Source organism: Malaya genurostris, chromosome 1 (assembly GCF_030247185.1).
Source record: "Malaya genurostris strain Urasoe2022 chromosome 1, Malgen_1.1, whole genome shotgun sequence".
In the NCBI taxonomy this organism is placed as follows: Eukaryota; Metazoa; Arthropoda; class Insecta; order Diptera; family Culicidae; genus Malaya; species Malaya genurostris.
Genome location: NC_080570.1, coordinates 88,664,171 through 88,691,061, shown reverse-complemented (window position 1 = coordinate 88,691,061; position 26,891 = coordinate 88,664,171). Strand labels below are relative to the sequence as shown.

General features: G+C 37.1%; 1 protein-coding gene across 4 annotated transcripts in view; it reads right to left on the bottom strand.

Annotated features, from left to right (window-relative positions):
- Nucleotides 1-26,891, bottom strand: part of LOC131440669 (syntaxin-binding protein 5) — a 444,075-nt gene that overhangs the window by 18,312 nt on the left and 398,872 nt on the right. For all 4 annotated transcript variants that reach the window (XM_058612147.1, XM_058612149.1, XM_058612148.1 and 1 more), the window contains 2 exons: nucleotides 23,489-23,613; nucleotides 6,795-7,108 (listed from right to left, as the gene is read on the bottom strand). In XM_058612147.1, the coding sequence (XP_058468130.1) occupies nucleotides 6,846-7,108; nucleotides 23,489-23,613 (388 nt within the window). In that variant the 3' untranslated portion in view covers nucleotides 6,795-6,845. The remainder of the gene's footprint in view (nucleotides 1-6,794; nucleotides 7,109-23,488; nucleotides 23,614-26,891) is intronic.

Below are 26,891 nucleotides of genomic sequence, written 5' to 3'. Positions count from 1 at the left end.
TTTCGTTAGAAGAAGAACTGCAAGGCGGTCCTGTGTTTTGATTATTTACATTAGAAGAAATAGGTGATAGATTTCTACCTAATATACCAGCATAACTGACATTAGAAGAAGATGATGACGAGGTCGATCTACCTGTCAATAAATTGTTTTCGTTAGAAGACGAATTGGCAGACGTACCTGTTTTTTGTTTCGAAGAAATCAGTGCCGAATTAGGCGTGGCATTTGTAACGGTTTTCTGATTTTCAGGTATGTTCTGTAAATTTAAGGTCGTTGATTTGACTTGTTGTCGAAGCGAACGAGCGTTTAAAATTTTTTCCCTGACAGGACATTTCAAATAATTGGATTTATGATTTCCATTGCAATTTGAACATGAAAATTTATCAGTGGTTTCATTCGTTGGACAATCGTCTTTCGAATGCGATTTACCACAATTCAAACACCGTATATCCATATGACAATTTTTGGTTCCATGACCGAAGCCTTGGCAACGACGACATTGCGTTAAGTTTGCAATACGATTATGCTGTTTATAATGTTCCCAATGAATTTTAATGTGGGAAATGAAACGTACCTTTTCTAAAGTTTTCAAATTGTTTACATCACTTCGATTGAAGTGTATTAGGTAAAGTTCATGGGAAATTCCAGAGCGTGGTTTAGAAGTACCATTCGCTCTTTTTTTCATAAGTATTACTTGGGAAGGGGCAAAACCAAGCAATTCTTTTAGTTCATTTTTAATTTCATCAATACTTTGATCATTTGATAATCCTTTCAAGACAGCCTTGAAGGGTCTGTCTGATTTTATATCATATGAATAAAATTTATGAAGTTTCTCGGACAAATATCGAATAAGACGTTCGTAATCTTCCAATCCATCCACCAAGACTCGACATTCTCCTCTTCGTCCGATTTGAAATGAGACTTTTACTTCCGGGAGAAAAGTAGAAAGCTCAGTACGGAATGCTTTGAAGTCGGAAATCATCACCGTCACTGGTGGCATAGATTGATGTTTCTTCCCAGAACGACAAGCGTCCATTTTAGGAATTTTTGAAGAATTTTCTTCTATGTCGCTACAATCGGATTCAGGAAGAATCTCGTAAATATTGTTAGACGGCATAGAATCAACGGAAGGGAAATCCGTCCGTTGTCTTTTATTTTTACATTCAGATTCTATAAGATCGTGAATGTTATTAGAAAAATGTTGAATAACGGATTGTGATTTATTCCGTATTGAATTATTTTTAGCCTTAGGCTTGTTGCCTTTCCGGTTGGACGCAGGCATTTTTGAAATTAATGAAATTTTAAATTAAATTAACTAGGCTAAATTAGTCTTCGATTAGACTCCTAGCTAGCCTTAAAAAAGGCTGATTAATTTCTTAGTCACTCTAATATCACTCTTTGTATCACTTAGTCACTCTAATATCACTCTTTGTATCACTTAGTCACTAAGTTAGTGATTCAGGTAGCCTTGAAAAAGACTGAAGCCTTGAATCAATGAAACTCTAGGTAGCCAGAAAAAAATTCCAGGAGCCAAGAGCTATACGCGTGCGGTGCGAACGACTGTTCAACACCGACTCATATTTCTTAATTTAATTTCCTTAATTACTTGGCATCGTGGTGGTATAATGAATTTTTCATTGAATTTATCTCTAATAGGTATTTCGAAAATTTCATTATTTATTTCGAAAGTAATTAGCCATGTTTTTAGGCATATGTTGCATTCGTAGTTTATTAGGAAATCTCTACCTAGAATTCCGTCTGTAAAAATAGGTAACTTATCATTAACAGTTCTCATTCATGTGAATAAGCATGTTAGGTTTTAATGCGATTTCTTTTAATATAGAAATGTCTGCACCTGTGTCTACAATTAATGTGACTGGTTTGTCGCAAACATCTAGTTTTAGAATTACGAAGTTTGTATAATTTAAATCGCAATTGAATATTTTCATTGCTGGTTCGCTTGGTACATTGGCCGAGCCTCGAGGTGACCTACATTCTGATTCACGTTTGAAAAACGGCATTTGTTGTTTAAATTGCCGCCCCTCGCCGTTATTTCTTTGCTGAGTGTTGGTTTTGTTTGTTTGCATTCTTGCGAGCAATACTTTTTCTTCGCAGGCCTGATTCACTTCCAGCACTTTATTTATTGCTGAAGCTAGGTCCGTGTATGTTCCTGCTCGTATAATAATAGAGGTTTTTTTCATTTTTAGGCCTTTGGCCATGTGTTTAATTGCTTATTTCTTTCATTTTGGTTTTTGCTTCACGATTTAGTTTAATCAATTGTTTTGTTGCCCGTTTAAATTTAGGCAATAGCGACGGTTTGGCGTATGGGAGTTTAGTTGTGTCTATGATATTGTAAATTTTTCCCGAGAGCAATTTTGCTTCTCGGTTGATTAAATTGAAAAGGTCTGAGTCTAGATTATTTTCTAGCTCGGCAAGTTTTTCTTTAATTATATTTTGAGCGAAACGCTTCTTTTCAATTGTGAAATTTGGCTAATAGGTTCTTGTCGTAACCCAACCTAAATATCCAGAGAAGACACGTCTGTTCGAAGTAAGCTTCGTTCGTAGAATGAATAGAATTATTATTTTCATCGTATCAACAAATCCTCAACATGTTAGTAACCATATCAACGAAGCGCAATTCTTTATCAGTTCCCACTTAGAAAAAAACGTTCAACGGTGGTCCTTCATTGGTCCAATACGTTGGATCATTGGACCAATGAAAGTCCAATCAATCGTTCAACGGGAGGCCAACACGGGACCTTCGTTTGCCGATTTTGAAACAGACCGTTGAACCGAATGCCATTTTTTTCGTTCAACAAACCCGGCAGACAGAGGTCCATTGTTGAGCCATTTTTAACATGAGGAGTTGGAGCCCCGTTGGACTAGTTTTACTGCAGAATTTCTGAAGTTTTTTCCACGTATTTGTTTAAACTAACAATACATACCTGCACAATACTTCTACTTCACGTAGAATAACCACAAATTTTCTTTCTATGGAAAGGTAACACTTAATTTTCACACTATTTTTGCAAGAGAAAAAACAACAACAAACCGTTCCAGCAAATTGAACGAATATTTCGTGCAATATATCGTTCAACAAGCGCTCAAAAATCAACAAAATTGAACGGCCTGCTGAGAGGGTTTCCACGGTTACGCTCCGTTTGATTATCAGTGTTACCAGTTTCATCAACATAAACAGTCACTTTAGTTGTTGCAAAACATTTATAAAATATTTTAATATTTCAACTGTTCAGTTTTTTTTTTAAATTATTATTTATTCATTTTTGTAACGTCCTATTCACCACAGTTCTGTTAGGAGCTTTTCTAAAATTACTTTCAATTGCCTTTAATGTATTCAGGCTTTCTTCAATGTCGTCCATTCACATTCATCAGTTAGGTTGTTGTTAGCAAAACCGTAGAATTTACATCATTGGTATATAATATGGGTTTAATTTTTTTACTTTAGAGATTGTATAGTGCAGGATCACGGTAAATTCCTTTTCGTGCGAAATATGCCTTGTTTTTCCTAGTTGCTTCTTTTTAGTCAAAGTACGTCGCTTGCGATACTTCTACTTTAATTACTTCGGTTTTCTCTAGCTGCTCAGGAAATATTTTAATTTCTAATATTACGGTGTGGTTTTCTGCTTCGGCAAAGGCTTGTATGATTTCCTTAGTTTTAAAAATTTTTACCGCTTGCCGGTCGATATTATTAAAATAATCGGCGGCTGCTCTATTTAAAAAAAAAATCATTGATATCCTCCATTTTTAACTGTGTACTTTAAAATATATATATATAATTTTTTATTGTGTAACACATTTTTGTTTTCTATATACGGGTGCAAACTAGAAACTCAAGAAAAAAACACGTAGAAATGTGGTCAGGTTTTGAACAATTACAGCTCAGTCAATTTTGTATCAATTATTAATATTATGTCACCATTTGATTGGAAATATTTCTACGTTTTGATTTGAATGTACATAGCCATGTATTTTTAATTGTATATCATTGAAATGTTGATTAATAGCTAGCAGTGTCCTATGTTGTCTGCCAAAAATCGCCGGCATACCGGATTTCCCTGCCATAGTCGACGGTTTTGAAGGAGTAAGAGCAAATTCAGCAGCTGCAAGATTCATATGGGTGGTCTATAATGTAAATGAAACTGAAACAAACGTATCCCCAGCAATCCGTTTTAGTTTTATTTATTCGACCAGTTCTACTGTCAAATTTAAAACTGGTATACATTGCCGTTCTATTTTTTCTATATTTGAAACACAGATAAAACACTGCTGGGGCTGCCAGTTTATTTTGTTATAATTTCTAGATTTAAATTTTAAAACTGACATAAATTATGCATCTAGAACTAGAACACTCCTGAATATGCCCTAAGCGATATATCAAAGGGAAAGCATCGCTCTGATTGGTCAACCGATCTAAAAGCGAAGCTGTTGGAAGCACGCGAATCTATAAATAGAAGCAAAATTATAGCTAACGTTTCAGTCCTACGCGTAGTATGCTAGAGGTAGGTTGTTGCTAGGCAGCAAGACAAAAAGTGCCTTAAAACGATTTGAAGCTTTAACTGGTATGCTTTGATCTTGTGTCATGCAAGATCGGATGAAATTCCATGTTATGTCGTTTCGCCTGAGAAAATGACAACTACCCCAGGGTAAATTTTGAGTGCATAAGATTAATTTCTAATTTATATAAGACGAACTCGATTGATGATGAGATACAGTTTATCGCTTCAACCAAAATAGAAGAAGGATAGTAATGGTAGAGAAACGCTATAAAAATAACTGCTTGCGTATAAAACTTGAACACAAGCTTGGCGAAGAGAAGCTTAAATATCGATATCCGTATCGCAAGCTTGTACAAACATATAATTGCATACATTTGGGCTATTGATGTAATTTCGTCGGCTACAAAACAAATACAAATCACGACTATTAGGTTGTTCGCAACGCTGTTTTATTTCATATGGACTGATATACTTTAGATCTACAACTGAAACATGTCAATCACTACGCTGAGATTTAGTTCTATTTTTCGAGTACAAATTTAAAACAGATTTAAAACTGCTCGACGAAATTGTTTTAAATTAATGAATATTTGAAACACGAATAGAACACTGTTTTAATTTTTTTGTGTGATCGTCTGTTACGAAATCTGAGAGACGAGATGTCAAAGCGTCGAATGACATTTCAGAAATTATCAACATAAGCGTTAAATGTTTTGCACTGAATAATACAGTTTCATTTAGAAGCACTCCAGCTCACTATGATCTGTAAAAATATTCATATCGTTTTCGAAATCATTAATTTAGTTTGTTTGTTTCTGATTTGAAACAGTGAAGTGACTCTCGTGCATTTGAGGATTCAAAAGTGTGACGATTAATTGAAAATATCGATCATTAGAAATTTTGGTTGCCTTGTTCCACATCAATGGCTCGAACAACCCCAGGGGCTGATCCTTGTAGTTTTTTATGCAAATTTAGGACCTCGTCTAAAAATGTCCTTTCTTTTCATTTAGTGAGGATTGATATATTTGTCAAATTAATTAAATTTTAAGAAATTAATTTTTTACTTATCTTTTAAACCGTTGCTATTACTCTTTTGGCCGCGCACTCTGCTGCACGTTCGGTGACTAGTCTGTTGAGCTTATAGAGATCTTTGCCTACGATATAGGCCTCTGCGATAGCTGCCAAAATCACCGCCGCCCAAGTTTGCTCGTCGTTTCCTACGTATAGGATATACGTCGCCGTCGACTCTTCAGATGAAAACCATCCCATGTTGGTTTTTTTGGTGTCTAATATTGTATTGTTATAATTGGTTTAGCACTTTCTAGTTTTGATTCGTTTTGCTTTCATTTATTTCGATATTCTTTCAGTTCGGAAAGTAACGCACATATTTGTTGCACTTGGTTGTTCTTCCGTTTCGATTTTCTCGTTGCACTTTCACTTTGAACGAGGTAAAAGGTGATAATATCTATTTACGTTCATTTTCAAGTGTATAATTTTCATATATGATGACAAATCACTGTTTTGGTTTCATTTATTTCGATATTCTTTCAGTTTTTATGTGTTCATTATTTTGAGCTAAGTCCCTTCTTAACTGGGACTTAGCTTATCGCGCGGTGAACAGTGTCACGGTCTGCCATGTGGCAGGTTCTTTCGTGTATAAATGAAACGGAGTCGTTCTGCGACAATTTTTATCTGTGTACGTGTAAATTCAACGAGAAGTCTTGAAACTTGATAATTACATGTATCGAAAAGGTTTTGGTAATAATTTTTTGGAGAAGGCTAATGTTTATTAAACATCGCTTGACCCGCAGCAATGGCAAGAACAATTGAAGTTATTCATTTTCCTTCGCGCGAGGCGGAAAATCCACGCCAGCGGCGCGCATGGTTTAAAGTGTTTATATTTCTATATGCGTTACTTTGCTTGTGCGCTGTAAGCAATTCAAGTTCGGTCATATCAGTCCAACTCATAATATTATAATATTTAAAGTTTATGATTTGTAGAGTGCCGATGCATCAAATCATAAGACTGAATGTGCTACGATGTATGGCTGGTTTCCATACAAAGTATTCTCGAGAAGACGTTTACAATTGAGCTACATTGTGTCGAAATGAAATGTAATAATGAAATTCTTCTGAGGGACTAACGTGGAATTGCGGAAAAGTCTCATTCACCGTCACAAAGGTGTGGAAGGTTGCCTACCTAACAATTGCGCGATGAAGGATACCTGAATGTATTTCTCAATAGTATTATAATAAGTTCATGAGATATAGATTACGTACCTTTTGGATTGAGTCAACTTGCCGATTTTTGTTACTCTGTCTACTAAAGTATTATAGTTGATACCACTTTTTATCCTTGTATTTATTCGCTAATAGGTTAGCTGAATTTGAAAACTGCTGTGCTTCACTAGCCATCCTTTCGGTTCGTTCCTCCAATTGGCTCAACTTATCACCTCGTTCTAACATTAGTTGGTGAGCTCTGCTAACTTCTGATGACGCAGACGTTGCCCTCATGTTTAATTCCTGTATATTAACGTTAGGGCCTGGAATATGTCTGGCTATAGATTTATTCGCTTTTCCGCTCGATTCACCAACTGAAATGTCATTGAAGGATTGATAACAGATAAGCTACTACAAGGTATAATCTTGAAAGAAAATAATCATTTTTTATTATGAATTGAATAATATATTGGAACGGAATATGGATTACGAACAAAACTACAAACGAACAAATCAACGATGCTATTAGTAGTCTGAAGAATATATTAATAATTTGAAAATGAGTTTTATAACACCTTGTTGGAAACTCAACCATACAGTGACCCTTATCAAATACATCGTTGAATAAAAAAACGTGTGCTTAAGAATCATATCAAAACCAGGCGCACGTATTATTCAGTATTTCTAATTAAAAGATATCTAAGCAATTCTCGAACACATCGGAAGCGTTGACATAGCCTTAATCTCAAGCTAAATGTTTGGGCAAACCAAATAATATACTAGGTAAATGTAACTATAAATTGAGAATATCAGCATCCATTTCTTCACATTAAAGATTCATTTACTTACTCAAAAAACTGTTGTTGTTTTTATACACTTAAAAAGATTCTCGAGTTCGAAATAATGAAATTCTTTTCGTGATTGCGCTTTTTTGTTTGCTGAATCGAAATGAACATCAATAAAACACCCCTTTCTCCAACATTAGCTTTAGTGATATTAATTTCATACATTAAATGAAAATCTTTCCTTTTTGCCTTTCTCAGTCGTCTTTTCAAGAAAGCATGATCCCGCGCTGCTTCAGCTTCATATGATGGGAAGAATGATCGTGGAGGATTTGACTTTTGAATACCTCGGGGTGTGGTTTGATTCCAGGTGCACGTGGGGAGGCTACATTAGGTTCTGATAACAAAATGCCAACAAAGAGTAAATTTTCTTCGAACAATAACAGGATCCTGGTGGGGTGCTCACCCGGAAGATCAAATGAAATTGTATCAGACAACGATACTTTCAGTAATTGAATATGGATGTGTTTCCTTCCGTTCCGCTGCAAACTCTCATATTATCAAACTGGAGCAAATTTAGTATCGTTGTTTGCGAATTGCCTTAGGCTGCATGCATTCGACACATACAATGAGTCTTGAAGTTCTGGCGGGAGTTCTTCCATTGAAAGATCGCTTTTGGTAGCTTTTATCGCGACTGCTAATAAGGTACTGAGGTACTGAATCCCCTGGTTATTAAAAACTTTGAAAAGCTAGTTGAGCTTCAATCTCGAACAAGATTCATGACAATATATGTTTTTTGTCACAGGAAATCGACCCTTCAAGATATATTCCTATCCGTGGCAGCCTCCTAAATGTCCCTGACTCAGCGTTATTTTTCGACACATCCATGCAGCGCGGAGTGCGTCGAATCCCGGAACGCCTACGCTCGATGGAAATCCTGAAAATATTTTCAAATAAGTTCAGGCATATTGACCCTGAGAAAATATTTTACACGGACGGATCACGAATTGAACAGGCTACTGGGTTTGGTATATTCAACAATAATGTTTCGGCTTCATTTAGGCTTCAAGAACCTGCTTTTGTTTATATAGCAGAGTTAGCAGTAGTTCATTACAGTTCGAGTGTAATCGTCACATTATCTCCAAACCATTATTTTCTCTTAACAGATAGTCTGAGTGCAATTGAAGCCATTCGCTGAAACGCTGCTGGCAAAAATGAACCGGTTTCCTTGGGCTAAATAAAACAGTGTCTGAACGACATATTGAAAAATTATTATCAAATCACAATAGTTTGGGTCCCGGCTCATTGCTCCATTCCAGGCAATGAAAGATGCCGATATTTTAGCCAAACGTGTTGCTATTGAGGGTAAAATATATGAGAGACCGATTGCTTTCAACGAATTCTATAGCGTGTCTCGCCAAAGAACACTTTCCAGCTGACTAGCTTCTTGGGATAAAGATGATCTGGGTCGGTGGATGCACTCAATTATTCCTAAAATATCGACGAAGGCATGGTTCAGGGGACTGGACTTCATTCGTGTGATGTCTAGACTCATGTCTAATCACTACACGTTAGATGCACATCTCCTTCGAATTGGACTTTCCGAAACTAATCATTGTGCTTGTGGCGAGGGTTATCGCGATTTTGATCATGTCGTTTGGACATGCGTGGAGTATCGTGATGTCAGATCTCAACTAATAAATTCCTTGCGTACCCAAGGTAGACTATCCAATGTACCAGTTCGTGACATTCTTGCTTGTCGTGACCTTCCATACATGAAACTTCATTAAAGTTCAACCAATAGCCAACTATATGATATTGAATAAAAATGATGAACTGATACAAACTAACCTGAAACAGTTAAAAGATCATGTACGAAATAAATGTTTTTTATTTAATGTAATTTATAATAGCAACTCGCTTGATAAAAACAGTGTTTAGAATAACTAATGAATACCAACATACTAATGTGATATTCGAAATGTATAAGGTTTAAAATACTATGTATTGTGGATTCTACGGCGAAGAAAAACTTATGTATATTGCCTATGAAATAAACGTTATTTTGAAAAAAAAGAAGATTTAAAAGTTAAAAAAAATCGGCATAGCGAATTAAAATCACACTGACAATGGCAAACGAAAATAATATTGAATGCGGTGGTGCCTACTGATTTCCGGTGCTGGATGCAATACAATGCATACCAGAATTTCATGGTTCAGTTAATGAACTGGAATGTTAATGAACTGGAGAAATTGAAAGGAAATGCCGCATCCTACATGAATAGAATAAGAACCAACACAATAAATGATGTGTTCCAAAATTTTAAAGATCAATTTGCATTAAATGTCACAGAAGAGATTCTTATCAGGATCGAAACTCTCGAACAACAATATGGAGAATCTTTCGAAGAGTACGCTGAAAGAGCGTGATGAATAATAGAATGTATTGACACTCAGAAAGAGAATCAAGGCACGGAGAAAGAACATAAATCTTTTGCAGAAAGAGCATTAACTATTCATTTTATAGCCGGATTGTCGAATAAAAACTTAAAACAAATAGCAAAATTCACAGGCAGCTTAAGTTTCAAGAAATAATAATATTCCTAAAAGAGGAAGCGAAAATCAGCTATATATTAACTAATATTGAAAATCGACTGCTATTCTACCGTGCAATTGATAAACCAAAACTCTTTCCAAACAACAAATATAAATGTTATCCAGAGGGACAAATGGAAAATTCCTATAAATACAACCGAAACTTACACAACAAATTTTAACGTAACGACAGGTGCTTAATCGAAGATAGCAATTTTGATAGTAAACACTTCAAAAATAATGCAAAACAATTGTGGCTAAACTGCATTACATACAGTAATAGAAACATATTGCGAAGATACGATCATAATACCAGGACCAGAAATGTGCCTGATCAAAGGAGATATGGAGCATCTAGATATTCGAACGCAAATAATTTCAAGGAAAAACGTCCAGAAGGGATATGGGTCAAACTACATAAGACAAAAGACTACGAATTTATGATGAATTTATGATGTTATTGAGACCGGTAACCGGACTAAATAACGAAATGAGTTTCCTAGTATACACAGGAGCAAGTGGCAACATGATAAGTAGACGAAACGTAGTGTACATGGGAGCATACACAATTAATGGAAACTAAGTCGTATAATATTCTGGGATAACAGGTACTGTTAGTAAAATTTAGGTACCGTAGAACTAAATTTCATCATCGCAGAAAGAATTTTCCGAACGAAGCTCGACGTAGTGAGAATTTGACTCCAGCTGGCATTTTGGGAATGAGAGTTATGAATTAGTATGCAGAATGACCGAGAGTGGATATGCTTACGGAAAATACCTCTCACATTCGAACCAAAAACGGAATCGTATGAAACTCATCAGAAACAGGAGAACAGAGTCTCTAAATACGAGGCAGGTAATAATGTCAAGATCTAGTGGAAGATCAAACAAAGCTTAGTCCACAAGGGAGACAGTGTACAGTAACGACAAAAGATTACACGGGGTAATTGCAATCACATGAATTGTTGAAAAGAAATTGTACTAAAAACAATCAATTGTTAGTGAGAATTTCTTCAGCAATTAGAGTGAATGAAAAAATTAAATATATTCTCGATACTGGAGCATTTTATTGCATGATGAGATGGGATACTGTCGCGAAAAGAGGAGCAGAGGAAATAAACGATAAAGATAATTTATACATTGCCGGCTTCGATGGAACTCAATCACAGACTATTGGGTCAGTGAAAATTACGTTGATTATTGGAAAAACTCAGTACAGAGTTATATTAGGTTTTACATAGTAAAAGATTTATGTGTTCCTGGAATCATTGGAGAAGAGTTTTTAAAGATATATGCAATTTATGTCACTCGAATTTCGAGTACATAACAGATCGGCTGAAAAGTTCATATCGTTTCTTTGAGAGGGCGCTACTAGAATTAAATCCATACCATTTTCAGTTAGTACCAACCTTCAAAAGATACGTGTATAAATTTGACAGCTGTCTGATTATTAGTTTGTGAGATATTGCATTTTGAGTGAAGCTACTTTTGTTATTGTGAAAAAAATGGAAAAAAGGAATTTCGTGTGTTGATGAAACACTACTTTTTGATGAAAAAAAGTGCCGCCGATACCAAAAAATGGCTTGATGAGTGTTATCCAGACTCTGCACCGGGCGAAGCAACAATTTGTAAGTGGTTTGAAAAATTTCGTACTGGTCATATGAGCACCGAAGACGATGAACGCAGTGGAAGTCCAAAAGAGGCTGTTACCGATGAAAACGAGAAAAAAATCCACAAAATGATTTTCAATGACCGTAAAGTGAAGTTGATCGAGATAGCTGACAACCTAAAGATATCAAAGGAATATGTTGAACATATTATTCACGAATATTTGGATATGAGAAAGCTTTGTGCAAAATGGGTGCCGCGTGAGCTCACAATCGATCAAAAACAACAACGAATTGATGATTTTGAGCAGTGTTTGGAGCAGTTATATCGAAATAAAAAAGATTTTTTTTCGTCGATATATAACAATGGACAAAACATGGCTCCATCACTTCACTCCGGAGTCCAATTGACAGTCAGCTGAGTGGACTGCACGCGATGAACCGAACCCAAAGCGTGGAAAGACTCAACAATCGGCCGGTAAGGTTATGGCGTCTGTATTTTGGGATTCGCATGGTATAATTTTCATCGACTACCTTGAAAAGGGAAAAACCATCAACAGTGACTATTATATAGCGTTATTAGAGCGTTTGAAGGACGAAATTTAAAAAAACGGCCTCATTTGAAGAAGAAAAAAGTTTTGTTTCATCAAGACAATGCACCGTGTCACAAGTCGATGAAAACCATGCTGAAATTGAACGAATTGGGCTTCGAATTGCTCCCTCATCCACCGTATTCTCCAGATTTGGCCCACAGTGACTTTTCCTGTGCTCAGACCTCAAGAGAATACTCGCTGGTAAAAAATTTAGAAGCAATGAAGAGGTAATCGCTGAAACTGAGGCCAATTTTGAGGCGAAGGACAAATCGTACTACAAAAATGGTATCGAAAAGTTGGAAGATCGCTATAATCGCTGTATCGCCTCTGATGGCAATTATGTTGAATAATAAAAACGAATTTTGGCAAAAAAATGTGTGTTTCTATTAAACGATACGAACTTTTCAGCCGAACTGTTATGCCTAAGGGTACCAAACGAGTACATTGAAACAGAATATATTCCAATATCGGAACAAAATTTAAACAGAGTTGAGAATTAAGGAACGAGTGCTGCAAATAAAGACAAAGTCAATATTGAAATGATTCGAATGGTATATGCGTGTTATGTTCTTCCTGCATTTATTGCTGTAAGTAGTTTCAATCAATATAATTATGGAATTTCTCGGAAATTCTGCCATTATCTGGTTTACATATGTTATATTCGAACGATTATGTTGCCAAAAAGGAACCGTACTAAAATCGGTCCGTGGTAAAATATCATGCTGTACACAGTCTTTTGGGTACTTAGAAACAAATGTATGTAAACAGTATAAAAAATCGTGTTTTATGTTGCTCCCAAGCATTTGTGTGCCAGACAGCGCTCAAAACTTCTACTGATGGGATAGGGGAAAAAGTCGCTTACACACAAATTTCGATATCTCCGTTAAAAATGGACAGATTTCAACAATCTATGGCTTGTTGGATAGGTATTACCGTGCGGAATCTAAAATATTCTGTTTTCAAGGTCAATTGTGACAGATACTATCAAAAAATTCAAATGTTTTGCATGACAAAAAGCATCATTCGAACATTTTTGAGTTAGCTTGAGGAATGAAATCTGTTCTCAATATACTCTCAGAAATTGCAATAAAAGTTGAGGGTTTGTTTGGCAAAATGTGACAAAAATATCAACTCATGTCTGTCCCATATGCAAAATACCCGCATATCAGTCCCATTCAGTGCAAATTTCAATAATTTTATTTGCTGAAATGTTGGAATAGTAAAGGTGTATTACCGATATTTCATGTAATAATACCATGATTTAGCATTAGGTAGCACAATATATCAAAAAATTCGGAAATAATATTTTAATCGTCTTTTTCTCGACTTGTCGATTTTCCATATGGGACTGATATGCAAGTATGGGTAGTGTAGTGGTCACTAGACAACAAAATCATCAACAGCAGCAAGCGGAGAACAATGAATTTGCAAAGCGGAAAGACACAGAAAATGAAACAATTCCCTTGAAACCAATTATAGATAAATCAGACCGGTTTACGTTATTCAAAAATAAACAGAAGACAGAGTTAAATCCACACATGGACGGATTAGAAAACATAGATTTTGGATGGGACGAAAAAGAAGATTTAGGAACACTTTCTTATTTGGACGAATATGAAATAAGCATAGATAATAATGATATTAAATTTGATCTGCTGCAATTTTCAAAACATAAAACTAACGAAAGCAATTTTGGTGGTACTTTCGTAATAGTAAACAGTAGATCAGCGTATAAAGAATTAACCGAACTAGTAGACCTACCACACGGTTTGAAAGACTATTTGAATGGAAGAATATTTGCAATTCCAGAACGTAATTATTGCAGATAAATTTGATAAAATTTTCACGTTATATGCACCTGAAAGGGATCAAATGTGGGTGCCGGAAAAGATCGCGAAACTATATTGAATGAATTCCACGATGCTCCTCTAGGTGGACATGTTGGTGACAAACGGATGGCAGAGCGTATGAGTCCACTATTCCAATGGACTAATATGCGCAAAGATACCGAAAATTATGTAAGACAATGTCATTCTTGTCAGAAGAATATAATTGGCGGTTCAAACAAAACTCCAATGAAAATTACTACGACATCCTTGGAATTATTCGAGAAACTGTACATGGATATAGTAGTACTCTCAGAGTCTGACTGGGGTAACAAATACGGCCTTGTTATGCAGGACGATCTGACTAGATATTTAGTTGTAGCACCGATGGAAAATCGAGAGAGTTCCACGGTTGCTCAAACTTTTTAGATATTGTATATATATATATATATATATATATATATATATATATATATATATATATATATATATATATATATATATATATATATATATATATATATATATATATATATATATATATATATATATATATATATGTAAAGATTTGGGACATCCGCTGAATTAGTAACGGATAATAGATCCAATTTTATTAGTGAAAAATATCTGTAAAATTTTGACAATTAAGAAAAGTACTTCTAGTACATATCATCCGCGGGCAAACGTCGTCGAAAGATCCAATAAAGAATTGAAACCATATCTTAGACAATATGTGGATAACGATCATAGAATATGGGACCAACTTTTACCACATATAGAAAGGTTATGCAATCACTTGAAAAACCAACTAGTGAAAATTGGCCCGGAGGGCCAAGTGTCATATACCATTCTCAGTTCATCGAGCTGAGCAATGTCTGTGTGTGTGTATGTGTCAAATAATCTCAATAGGTTTTCTCGGAGACGGCTCGACCGATTTGGAAAAATTTATATTCCGGGAGAGTAAATCGTTCAAAGCATTGTAATCTGCTCGACCTAAATCAGGATAATGCAATACAGCAGACTCTTTGTAGACAACAGGTGTGGGTATTCTGAGTGAAACTTCGATGGCGGGATGATCAGCGTCGAGGTCCGTAAGAGGTCCGATCGGCGAAGAAACGGTGGTGTTTGTTGTGGCGGTAGCGTTGACGAGAACAAAATCCAACAAGATCAGCAGATCATTGATTTGGTAGAAACCGTTTAGATTAAACCCGTCAAAAAGAGCACTGCAGGCAATGCAATAGATCAATGTACGGTAAGCCTTTCGTGGAAAAAATGCCACTGAATACCGGATTGGTTGTAGTCGCCCAAAAGAAGTGCAGCAGTGTGATGATCGAAACGTGACGAAATCGAGCACAGTGAGTCTAATGTGCACATATGCTCATATAATGTTTTTTCCTATCTGATGGCAGGTAAATCACACCAAAACTAACAGCAATATGTGGCAGCTTAAGGATAATTCAAAGCTTGTCGGAGTCGGTTGTCGGAGATACGTGAGGGATCGATGAAACAATTTATGTTTTAGACACAGCTATTAAGATATTACATCCGCGAGTTTTACGACTCTTAGCCGAGGATCGATCGGTACGAAAAACGGTATACTGATGACCGAAAAGTTGAGTGGAGAAAAGAATGTTATCCTCAAGAAACATGTTGAATAAATTCAATAAGCGTCTTTCAACATAATCAAGCAGATTTTTCAACAAGTTGAATTTAATTCTGTCTAACCCTAGAGCTTTATTGTGACATGATAAAAGCGCAAGTGAAAACTCCAAATTGAAAACGGTGTTTCGTTCGAGCTCGATGTCGGGACTTGGTATACCTTCTGTTGCGGGACAGAGTCAGGTCACACCTTCTTGGCGAATTCGTATTTCCAGAGATTTGAATATTCCTCATTTCCGCGTGATTACGATTGTGCATGCGTTGGGCCGTATACCAAGGAGTGCTCATTGCTGTTTCTCTCGTTAATCCGTCAACAAACCGTCGCCAATAATCGCGTTTCTTGGTATTAATCATACTTGAGTTCCAACGCTGCGTATTTCTGGTAATTTGCAAATATTTCATTGTTTCTAAACGCGATGAAAGCTGATGATTTTTCCTCTTTTAAGCTCTGAGCTCTATTTGTCCCACCACGGGTTGGGAGCACGGATCTGCGCTTGAATTGCGGTGTCGAGAATCAAACCAGCCAAAAATGTATATTCTTCCTCCGGAGGAAGCTCCTTTGATATTTCTAGTTTCTCAGATATCAAGCTCACGTAGCTTTTGCAATCAATGCTTCGTGTGAGATCATACGACACATTGATTGTCTCCGATGGTCTTAGACCACTGGGGATAAACCATGATCGGCAAGTGACCACTACCGTGAGTATCATAAATTCCCTTCTGTAATTTAATCCGGTGGGTTGTACCGAAAATAAATTGATTTGCTTCAGCGTCTGTTCGCACAGTGAAGGTTCTACCGAGTAGATAGAAAGTAAAACGCTCTACTCCCCAAACGACAGCTAGAGCTTATTTCTGTGTTTGGGGATATTTCTGTTCCGTGGGAGTGAGTGCTTTGGATGCACACGATATTAAACGTGGCACATTGTCAGTATTATACTGCACAAGAACAGCACCCAATCCAATTGGACTTGCATCAACATATAACTCAGTGACATCTGTTGGACTGTAATATCCAAGAGTTTGTATGTTTTTTATTGCGTTATCTTGTAAGAAGTTGAACCCCTTTTCTTCCTTGTTCGTCCAGTAGAATTTATCGGAATTTCCGAGAGCTCGAAGTTGTTTTGTCAAATCTGTTCTGTGTTGGATGAATCTGTCAGCAATGGTAACTAAACCCAGAAAACTTTTTACTTCTGCGCATGACGTTGGTGTTCTAAAACTTATTATGGCACTCCTCATTTCATCAGTTACACTCCATCCTTTGGGGTCAATGTGAAACCGACAAATTCAACCTTTTGGCTACCGAAGATGCATTTATCGTAATTCGTAATTCGTAATTTTACATTATGTTGTTTAAGACAACTTAACACAGCGGCTAGATTTTCATCATGTTTTTCCTTGGTTTCGCCAAAAACGAGGATATCATCAAGATAGTTGACTACTCCAGAACAATTCCTTAATATAATTTGCTACATCACTTCTTGAAATCGGATACATTACACAATCCAAAGGGTAATCGTACGCATCTGAATACTTCAAATTCTGTATAAAAATTCGTAAGGTGCCGTGATTCTTTATCTAGCACAATGTGGAAAAATTCGTTGGTAAAATCAATTGTAGAAAACCATGTAGTGCCGTTTAACTTTGCCAATATAGATTCTAGTGTTGGCATAGCAAATGTATTCTATGTAAATTGATTTGGACCTCTAAGATCGATAACGAGACGAATGTCTTGTTTCCCTTTTGGAATCGCTAGCATAGATGAGCAAAATGATAGATTCATACCATCACGAACGGGTTCGATTATATACGATTTGACCAACTCTTCGAGCTTGACTGCTTCAGGAATGTTTGAAAATATGTTTCTGCATGGAAATTTGGACGTATCGTAACTGATTTTAACTGGAGGTATGTTGAACTTCGGGAATGGCTCTCTAACTTCGATTGACGAAATAGTTTTACTTTGAATACTATTCGTATTTGAATGAGAAGTTCGCAATTGGATGGGGACGGCGACTCCTACCATTAATACGCCATACCCTACGGCTGTGGATCTACCTAATAAAGAACGATTGGCCTTCTTGGTAACATAAATTTTTTCAAGATGTTGTGGACGATCATAAGAGATATACAGATGTGCTTCAAACCTTGCGAGTACTTTCAATTCGTCCTTCGAAGCGTACGCTTTAAGGGGTTCATCTGAGCCTTCTCTGATGTTGTACAGACTATTTCTGTACCTGTTATAATTTTTCAGTGTCCAGTAAACTTTCAATTAGAGTATTCACCTGTGCTCCGGAGTCGACAAGAAATTCGCATGACAGTAGCGATTATGGTGCATTCCGCATTGGGTTGGACAGTAGATATAATATATTGATCTTGATTGTATTTATGCCATTAGGATTTCTTTACCTATTAAATAAATTTACGCTGATCATGACTATTTGTTTTTATTGAAGTACTTCTACATTACTAACACCCATTGAAATAAGGCCTACATTATTTTTACTAGTTTTCAAAGATTATCTACTCTACTCAGATATTGTATTAGAATATTAATTTTCAAATTGATCACTCACTAGATCCTCTGATCTTGAAATTTCTTCTTTTTCCTCGGTCATCTCGTTTTTGAAAATTTTCGGTTCAACTTCCGAAATTACTTTGCCTGCCACGTGCTTTGAATTTCCTGGAATTGAAGCCTGACAGGCTCTCTAAATGTTGCCCAATCGACCGCATTTTCGACATACGAGATTTGCTGCCCCACAATCCGAAGGAAAATGAAAGAAGCTGAAGCATTTCCAACATCTGCTGGATTTATGATGGTCGCTCCAATCTTTTGACTTTCTTTCGTATGTTTCAACGCTATTCGCACGCCATCCCGTAGATTGGCCAAATCGCTGATTGTTACTTGATCTTGTTTGAGAGTATGGAAGATATCGATTTTTAGTCTTTGTAGCAAAATTTGATCTAGACGACCACTGCTTCGTATGTCCGGTTCTTACTGCTGCTGCTACTATTGCTGATTGTGATGTTGATTCACGTTGTCCATACTTTACCGCGAAGAAATCTTCATTCATAAGTTTACTATCTTTTATTTAGTAAAATTGGTTGTGTGCCCCAGCACAAAATAAGGTTAACTCCCAAATGACCATCTGAATCGGTCAGTATTAGCCGAAACTTGTTTTTGTTCGGCACGTCAGGAAAGACTTAGCACTTCGGTGATTATTACAAGTGTGTTGCAAAAAGCAATAACTTTACGTGCCATTTGAGCCAATTTGTTCTGATACCAGAAAATCTCAGCAATCCAGATTTTGTCTGATTTTCTTGCTGTGATTTGGGGTTATTTGAGTGTTATGATGCCCGTGGAAGTGCTGGATTCTTTTTGATTATTCTGCGACGAAGACAATACGTACAGGTAGACGAACCCCTCACACTACCAAATAATTCGGGAGCGCAGATCCGGCAAATGTCAAGGGAAATGAGTCTTGTGAATAGAATTTACCGTTTATCGATTTGGAGTGCAATTGCTTGCACTTGTATTCTATTTTCACAGGCTGAAGGTCGGAGTTTTTGAAACGACCTACACCGTCCTTCAGATCTTCGATTTTCGGGCTCTCGTCACGGACCATATCATCGATCACCACAACACGAGACGGGATGTACACGCGGTCCTCCCTCGTAAAAAACTAACTAGTAGCAATCTGATTTGCTCGTTTCAGGTCGGACATGACGACGCGCAACTTGTTTGGCGGCACTTTGTCCATAGATTTTATTGCCGAGTTATGCTTTGTCAAATCCCGGGCAATATTCCTAACTCGAAGTGATTCTAATATGGGCCGGAAGTATACCACCAACGGACCCCCCGAGCCATCGGTTTGGGTTGGTTTTTCAGAGGAGGAAGCGGAATCATCCTATGGCGGAATCTCGTAGTCAGAGTTCGTATCTAAATGCTCTACTTCTTCACCCACATACGAGGAATCCTCTTTCGGGTCACCTCCATCGCCATTACACAGTGGTCCGAAACGGGAAATTAACGTGACAAAAATATTTTCACTATTAAATATTAGTTTTTTGTAGTTGGTGCCTTCGCAAAAGTTCTTTGTAATAAAATGGCGCTCCTTTTGATGAAAAAAGTTACTAGGGTGGTCCTCATTTAGATTGAAATCTGAAATCTAACTTTCTTAATTGAACTCAAAACTGATTTTGTTGTACAATAAAGTTGTAGGTAATTTTATTTTGAGCAACTTTGTTGAAAAAAGCACCTCTCTAACTTTTAATTTGATCGAGTTACCTCAATTTTCCCGAGTAAAAGTTGGGTGACTCCTGAAAAATAACTTTTTTTGTTCTAACTTTTTTGTGAAACTTTCTAAGGAAAAGTTGTCTTTAAAAGAGTTTTTGAACTAATCATTGCGCATAATTTTGCTCAACAAAGCTTTTTCATATGATATACTAGTAAAAAGTTATGATTGTTTTTTCATCAAAAACTAGTCAAGCTTCGAATATCAATATTCATTAGATGCCAGATCGATAAAAATGTATCCTATGCGGTTCCTGAAAGGTCATAATATAAGTAAAAATTTAAGAGAAAATTTGAAGGGTGCTATTTTTTTAACTTATTTAAAATAGTCTTAAAAATACCTTCAAAAATATTGTTAACTCTTAAACGCCTCGTTCTACAGGTGTACCATACATTGTCCTTTCGAGAAATGAGACACATAAAAATTACAGCCGAAAACAGATTGTAGAACAATTTTAATTAATTTATTACCAAAATAACTACTTCAATTGAGTTTGAGCAACTGAGGATTAGAGATGCTGTGTAATATGGTTATTTCGAACTAGTTGGCTATGATAAATCTATGAACAGAAATTTCCATGATCTCGACAACCATTCACAAGCTGGTGCAAGTTAGTAAAATGCAAATATTTTTATCCACATCGTGCCAAGACGCCTATGACACTGGCCCTTATATCTCATCCACTTGTGTACCGAATAGCCTATAAAAACCTGAAAACGACGCACAATGAGTTTTGGTTCGAATAAATACATTCTACTCATTTTAACAAACTAATGATTTTCTTGGGTTTCAGGAAGTGCTTTGACTTACAAAAAATCTATTTTCGGCTGTAGTTTTTGTGTGTTTCATTTCTCGAAAGGACAATGTATGGAACATTTGTAGAACTAATTTGATACTATTATTTTACCGAAGGAAGTATGTTGATACGTTGAGGCGTTTATGAGTTATGCAATGTTTATGAGTTTTTTGAAGGTATTTCTAAAACTAACTTAAATAAGTTAAAAAAAATAGCACCAATTTTCTCTTAAATTTTTACTTATATCATAACCTTTCAGGAACCGCATTGGCTACATTTTTATCGATCTGGCATCTAATGAATATTGATATTTGAAACTTGACTAGTGACGACGATCAGTGAGAGCAGCGATAACAGGAACAGCTGGAGCGGACTTCGTGACGTACGGGATGTACGTGGTGGATTTCGGCGCCGTGAAATTTTGTACTGGTTTCAATTCACAACACTTTTACTCTACTTTAATCTTAACCTTTCTAAACATTTACATAATAAAATATATAACTGACACTGACGTCTAGCAACACAGTCGGACTAAGAAAAAACCTGTCTCTTTTGCTGCACAGTCCCTTTTATAGTTGCTCAATTGGAAACAAGTAGTCCCGGAAACAACATTCAATCCAAAATTGCGTATCGACGAAACTGGATCGATAAAAGACTCGTTTATTCGCGAGTCGAAGCAACGATGACATCTAGAAGGCGTTAGTTTCTTCTTCGTTTACGAACATCCTGACCCCTTCAGAAATCACATTTTGAACATTCCGAACCTCATCGTACTGATAGTCGACTAAACAGCTGGTTTGTCCCTCGGTTTGATATCGATGATCATCTGACGTTGTGATGTTTACATTAGACTGTCAATGGCTGCTGGGAATCCGATTGTTGCTGCTGGTGATAATCGTGACAATATCTGGCAAATAAAAAAGACCCGGTAGCGGGTTCAAAGAAATTTAGAAGTATTGGACAGGTGCTCACCGTGTCCCTATTTAACAGGGCGTTGTATGTTAATTTCAGGTACGTTCTCGGCTGCGGTAAAGTCATCCGATGACACGACAGGGAGTAAACAAAGTTTTGCTACTGGCCGGGTGAATTTTCCTTGTGGCGTTTGAAGAGTGACCACTCTTGTTATACCATCAGGACCAGGATGCAGTTCAATTATCCTTGCAGTAGGCCATCGCATGGGAGCTAAATTGTCTTCTTTGATGACCACTAACTGGTTTTCCGAAAGCTGCACTGGTGGTTTACACCACTTGGTTCTTGCTTGAAGGGTTGAAAGATATTCAATGTGCCATCGTTTCCAGATATCTTGCAGTATTTTTTGTGTCTGCTGCCACTGGCGTAAGCGGTTCAATGGTACTGCAGAGAAGTCATAATCAGGAAACAACAATAGTCCCGGAAACAACATTCAATCCAAAATTGCGTATCGACGAAACTGGATCGATGAAAGACTCGTTTATTCGCGAGTCGAAGCAACGATGACATCTAGAAGGCGCTAGTTTCTTCTTCGTTTACGAACAACTAGTTTTCGATGAAAAAGCAATCACAACTTTTTACTGGTAGCTCATATGAAAAAGCTTTGTTGGGCAAAATTGTGCGCAATGATTAGTTCAACAACTCTTCTGAGAACAACTTTCCCGTAGAACGTTTCACAAAAAAGTTAGAACAACAACAGTGATTTTTCAGGAGCCACCTTACTTTTACTCGGGAAAATTGATGTAACTCGATCAAATTAAGATATAGAGAGGTGCTTTTTTCAACAAAGTTGCTCAAAATAAAATTTCCAACTTTATTGTACAACAAAATTATTTTTGAGTTCAATTAAGAAAGTTAGATTTCAGATTTCAGTCTAAATGAGGACCACCCTAGTAACTTTTTTAATCAAAAGGAGCGCCATTTGATTACAAACAACTTTTGTGACGAACAACCAACAACAAAAAACTAATATTTAACAGTCAAAATATTTTTGTCACGCTAACTTCCCGTTTCGGACCATAGTGCATTGGTAGTCATAATTTTTCTGTGGGAGCAGTAGAATCTTCCACACTTTTAACGGTGAAAAAAAAGACAGAATAGAAAATAGTAAAAAGAAATGTTGGATGGTTTGATCCTTCGTTCCTTTTTGAGTGGCTGCTTCCGACGCGACGTGTCTGCACAAAACTTGCTTTGTTAAAGCCACAATCCTCGTTGTTATATTCGAGTTCTTATACTTCAGCCCTAGCTGATATAAGCACCTTTGCCGATGTCGATTATAAAACGCGTGTGTGCTAATCGAACACTCGGATACGAATGAATTTTAATTTTGTGTTTAAATATTAATATTTTGATTTGAGTTAATTATGCACGACATTGGCTTCTAAACTTACAGGTTCAATTGCCACGATCCGTAAAAACCTAGCCTCGAAATCACAGAAAAATCAACAAGGAAAGAAATATGTTTCAGAGAGTCAGAGGTTTGGTAGTTTTTTATCAGGTGTTACGGGTTCACGGGTATTTACGAGTAGAACGTCTTCAGGAACAACGGATAAGTAAAATATCTAATATCAACTATCTAATTACAGCGTCGGCATGACTGATAAAAAATAACAATTCGATTTAAATTATACTCACAAAGTTCTTCACGGTCCAGGTTTCTCATGCCACCTCCAAAAAGTCCTTTGAAAAAACTCTCTTTCGGTGCCTCTGGCATTTCTTGCTCTATGTACAGTTCTCCAAGCATTTCATTGTAGTGATTGCTAAAGAAAAATAAATCAGTTATTGAAGATCACTCAAGAAATATTTTGGTTAGCCGCAATATAGTGAAGATATTAGCTCCAGAGCTTTCATTCGTTTCTACTGATTTGTAATACATTCACAGAAATTTTAAATTTACAATTTGTATTCTTCTTTCGGAATACAGTGTTTGTAAAAAAAATTAGTAAATTTGAGTTAAAACTTTTCATAGATTCTTTTTGATCGTTATAGGGGTGAGTACAAGTTACGACCAATTAAATGAGAAAATAATCATTTTTAACGTTCACATATTAATCAATATTTTTATTTCGGGTTTTTAACGATATCAAACTAAATAGAAATTATAAGAGGAAGAGCAATGATTGAAGATGAAGTGCAGATAAGTGAGGCGTGACAAGGATCATTTAATAATGCAGAATGCTAAATTTTTACGTTCTCTAAGAGGTGTCGAACTTATCTCATCATTGATTCGAATCTCTGATACAGGTGCATACCCAGACAAATTTTTCAACGGGGGTTAAAAACATGTTTATAAATTTTACATAATGTCTTGAAATGTGTATGTTATTATTTGAAAAATTTTTGGATGCAATATCGATTGTTGGAAATCATCTATTCTATAATTGACCTCAATATATGAAGAAAATAGTTTCCATAATACAGGGGAGACCGGTACTACACCGGTCATTTTTGAAAATGAAGAGAAACATCCATTACAACTAAGAATTTACTCAAGTTATTCCTACCGTTGTGAAAAAAAAATTTTCACAAGATTTTTTTTCCACTGGGTTGCCGTCCGGCATCCTGAACACATGCCCAGACCATCGTGGTTGTCCAATTATAGCTGTCCTTATGATGGGTGATTTTCCTAGCATCTTTTTAAATTCGTGATTCTTGAGCCGTCTCCGTCTTCCACTCCGCCATAGATGGTCCGCAGCACCTTTCTTTCGAAAACACTAAGGGTGCGTATGTCCTCTGCTAACATAGTCCAGGTCTCTTGGGCATAGAGAATAACGGGTCTAATGTGCGTTTTGTAGATGGTCAATTTCGTGCCTTGGCGTACATTACTCGATCGAAGGATTTCTCTGAAACCAAAATACGCACGATTTCTTGCTAAAATACGACTCTAAGTGGTCACCAGCGAGCCCAATTACACGAACAGTCACCTCGATGTCCTTACCGTCTATCAATATTCGTGGTGGGAGGTGTAGTGTTTCTTCTTTAGAGCATTTTCCTATCATATATTTTGTTTCTGATGCATTTCTAACCAGTCCGGTACACCTAGCTTAAGCTTTCAGTCCGATGTATGTTTTCATCATCTTCTCAAGATTATGTGTCACAATATCAACGTCGTCAGCGAAGCCAAAAAACGCACTTCTGAACTTCACCACTCGTGTCGAACCTCTTCGAATTACATCTTTACGAGCATTATTAAACAAGGGACATTATATTTCATCACCTTGCCGTAGCCCTCTTGAGACTCGAAGGGACTCGAGAGCGTCCTAGATACTCGAGCGTAACACATCACTCTATCCATCGTTTATCCGATAAATCGAATCAGTTTATCTGGAAAATATTCGTGCATAATCTGCTATAGCAGAATTTGTGATCTGCAGTGGCGCAGACGACACTACATTCCCCGTGATACAGCCGAGGGAATTCCTCAGTTACTGGTGATAGACGACGGCAAAGGGGTTGTGGGCGGAGTTCAACAATGTGATTGCTCGGTAGTTACAACAGTCAAGCTTATTACCCTTTTTGTAGATTATGTACCATTTCCATCCATTACTGCGGTAGAATCTACTCCTCAGTGCAGCGCTCTAGCCAGTGCCTCTCCTCCTCGTTTGAGCAGTTTGTCTGACAATTGATAATTGTCTGCGGCTTTGCTGTTCTTCAGCTTTCCAATCTCCTCGATTATCTCCGACAGATAAGGTATTGGGAATCTGTCGTCGGCTGGGCATGCACCCAGATTGATTTCTGTATCTTTTTCTGCATCTTGTGTGTCGCCAATAAGATGCTCGTCGTAGTGCTGCTTCCACCACTGGTGTCTGTGCACATTTCGACTTGTAACATGTGACCTTTACGATTCAGCTTCTCATAGATCTTCCGTGTTCTGTCTGTATCGCTCCTCGTTCACTCTCGTGCGGTGTTGTACCACCCTCGCCTTTTCTCCATCCTTCTCTCAACCAACTGGTGGCGTTCGTCGTCGAACCAATCATTTCCTCGATTTTTTATTCCTCATCTTCAAGAGTCGCCGCGTCAAGTAACTCTTCCGCTGGTAGCATTAATTCCAGCTTATGCGCGTATTCTTCGGCAAAACGATCGCTCATACACACCGTTGATAATAAACCGAATGAATGTTTGCACTGCGGTAGATGCAGACATTTATAACGTTGGAGAAGAATCGGCCATCGATGATAACGTGATAAATTTGGTTTTCCGTATGCTGATCAGGTGATCTTCAGGTGGCTTTGTGGGGGGAAGAAGGCCGTATGCAGGTGCTTTAGCCCGATTGTAGGCCCGTACATTGCCTTCCAGTCTATCTGAGCGTTCATGTAGCGGATGACGAGTTTCACATTTCGCCGTGGACAGTTGTTGTAGGTTCGTTCCTGCTGCGTAAAAAATGATTCTTTCTCCGCATCGGGTTTCGTCGCATGTGAGCAGTGAACGTTTAAAAAAAAAATATTTCGCTCATTTGCTTAACGTGGCCGATTGTCTTGTTGTTATAGATGTCGTTGCCATGGAATCAAAAATTGTCATATGGATATACGGTGTTTGAATTGTGGTAAATCGCATTCGAAAGACATTTGTCTAATGAATGAAACCACTGATAAATTTTCATGTACAAATTGCGATGGAAATCATTAATCCAATTATTTGAAATTTCCTGTCAGAAAAAAACAATTTTAAGGCATTTATTTCTTCGAATTTAAAACAAAAAACAGGTACGCCGTCTTCCATCCGCACTCCGCCGAAGATGGTTAGCAACACCTTCCGTTCAAAACCACCTAGTGCGCGTTGATCCTCCGCAAGCATTGTCCAAGACTCGTGCCCGTAGAGGATAACCGGTCTAATCAGCGTTTTATAAATAGTTAACTTCGTACGACGGCGAATTTTGCTCGACCGAAGCGTCTTGCGCAGTCCGAAGTAAGCACGATTTCCTGAAAGTATGCGTCTCTGAATTTCTCTGCTGGTGTCATTATCGGCAGTCACCAGTGAGCCCATCACTACCAATCAGAACTCGTAATGGGTGGCTGACGTTATCTTCTCTCGAGCTCCT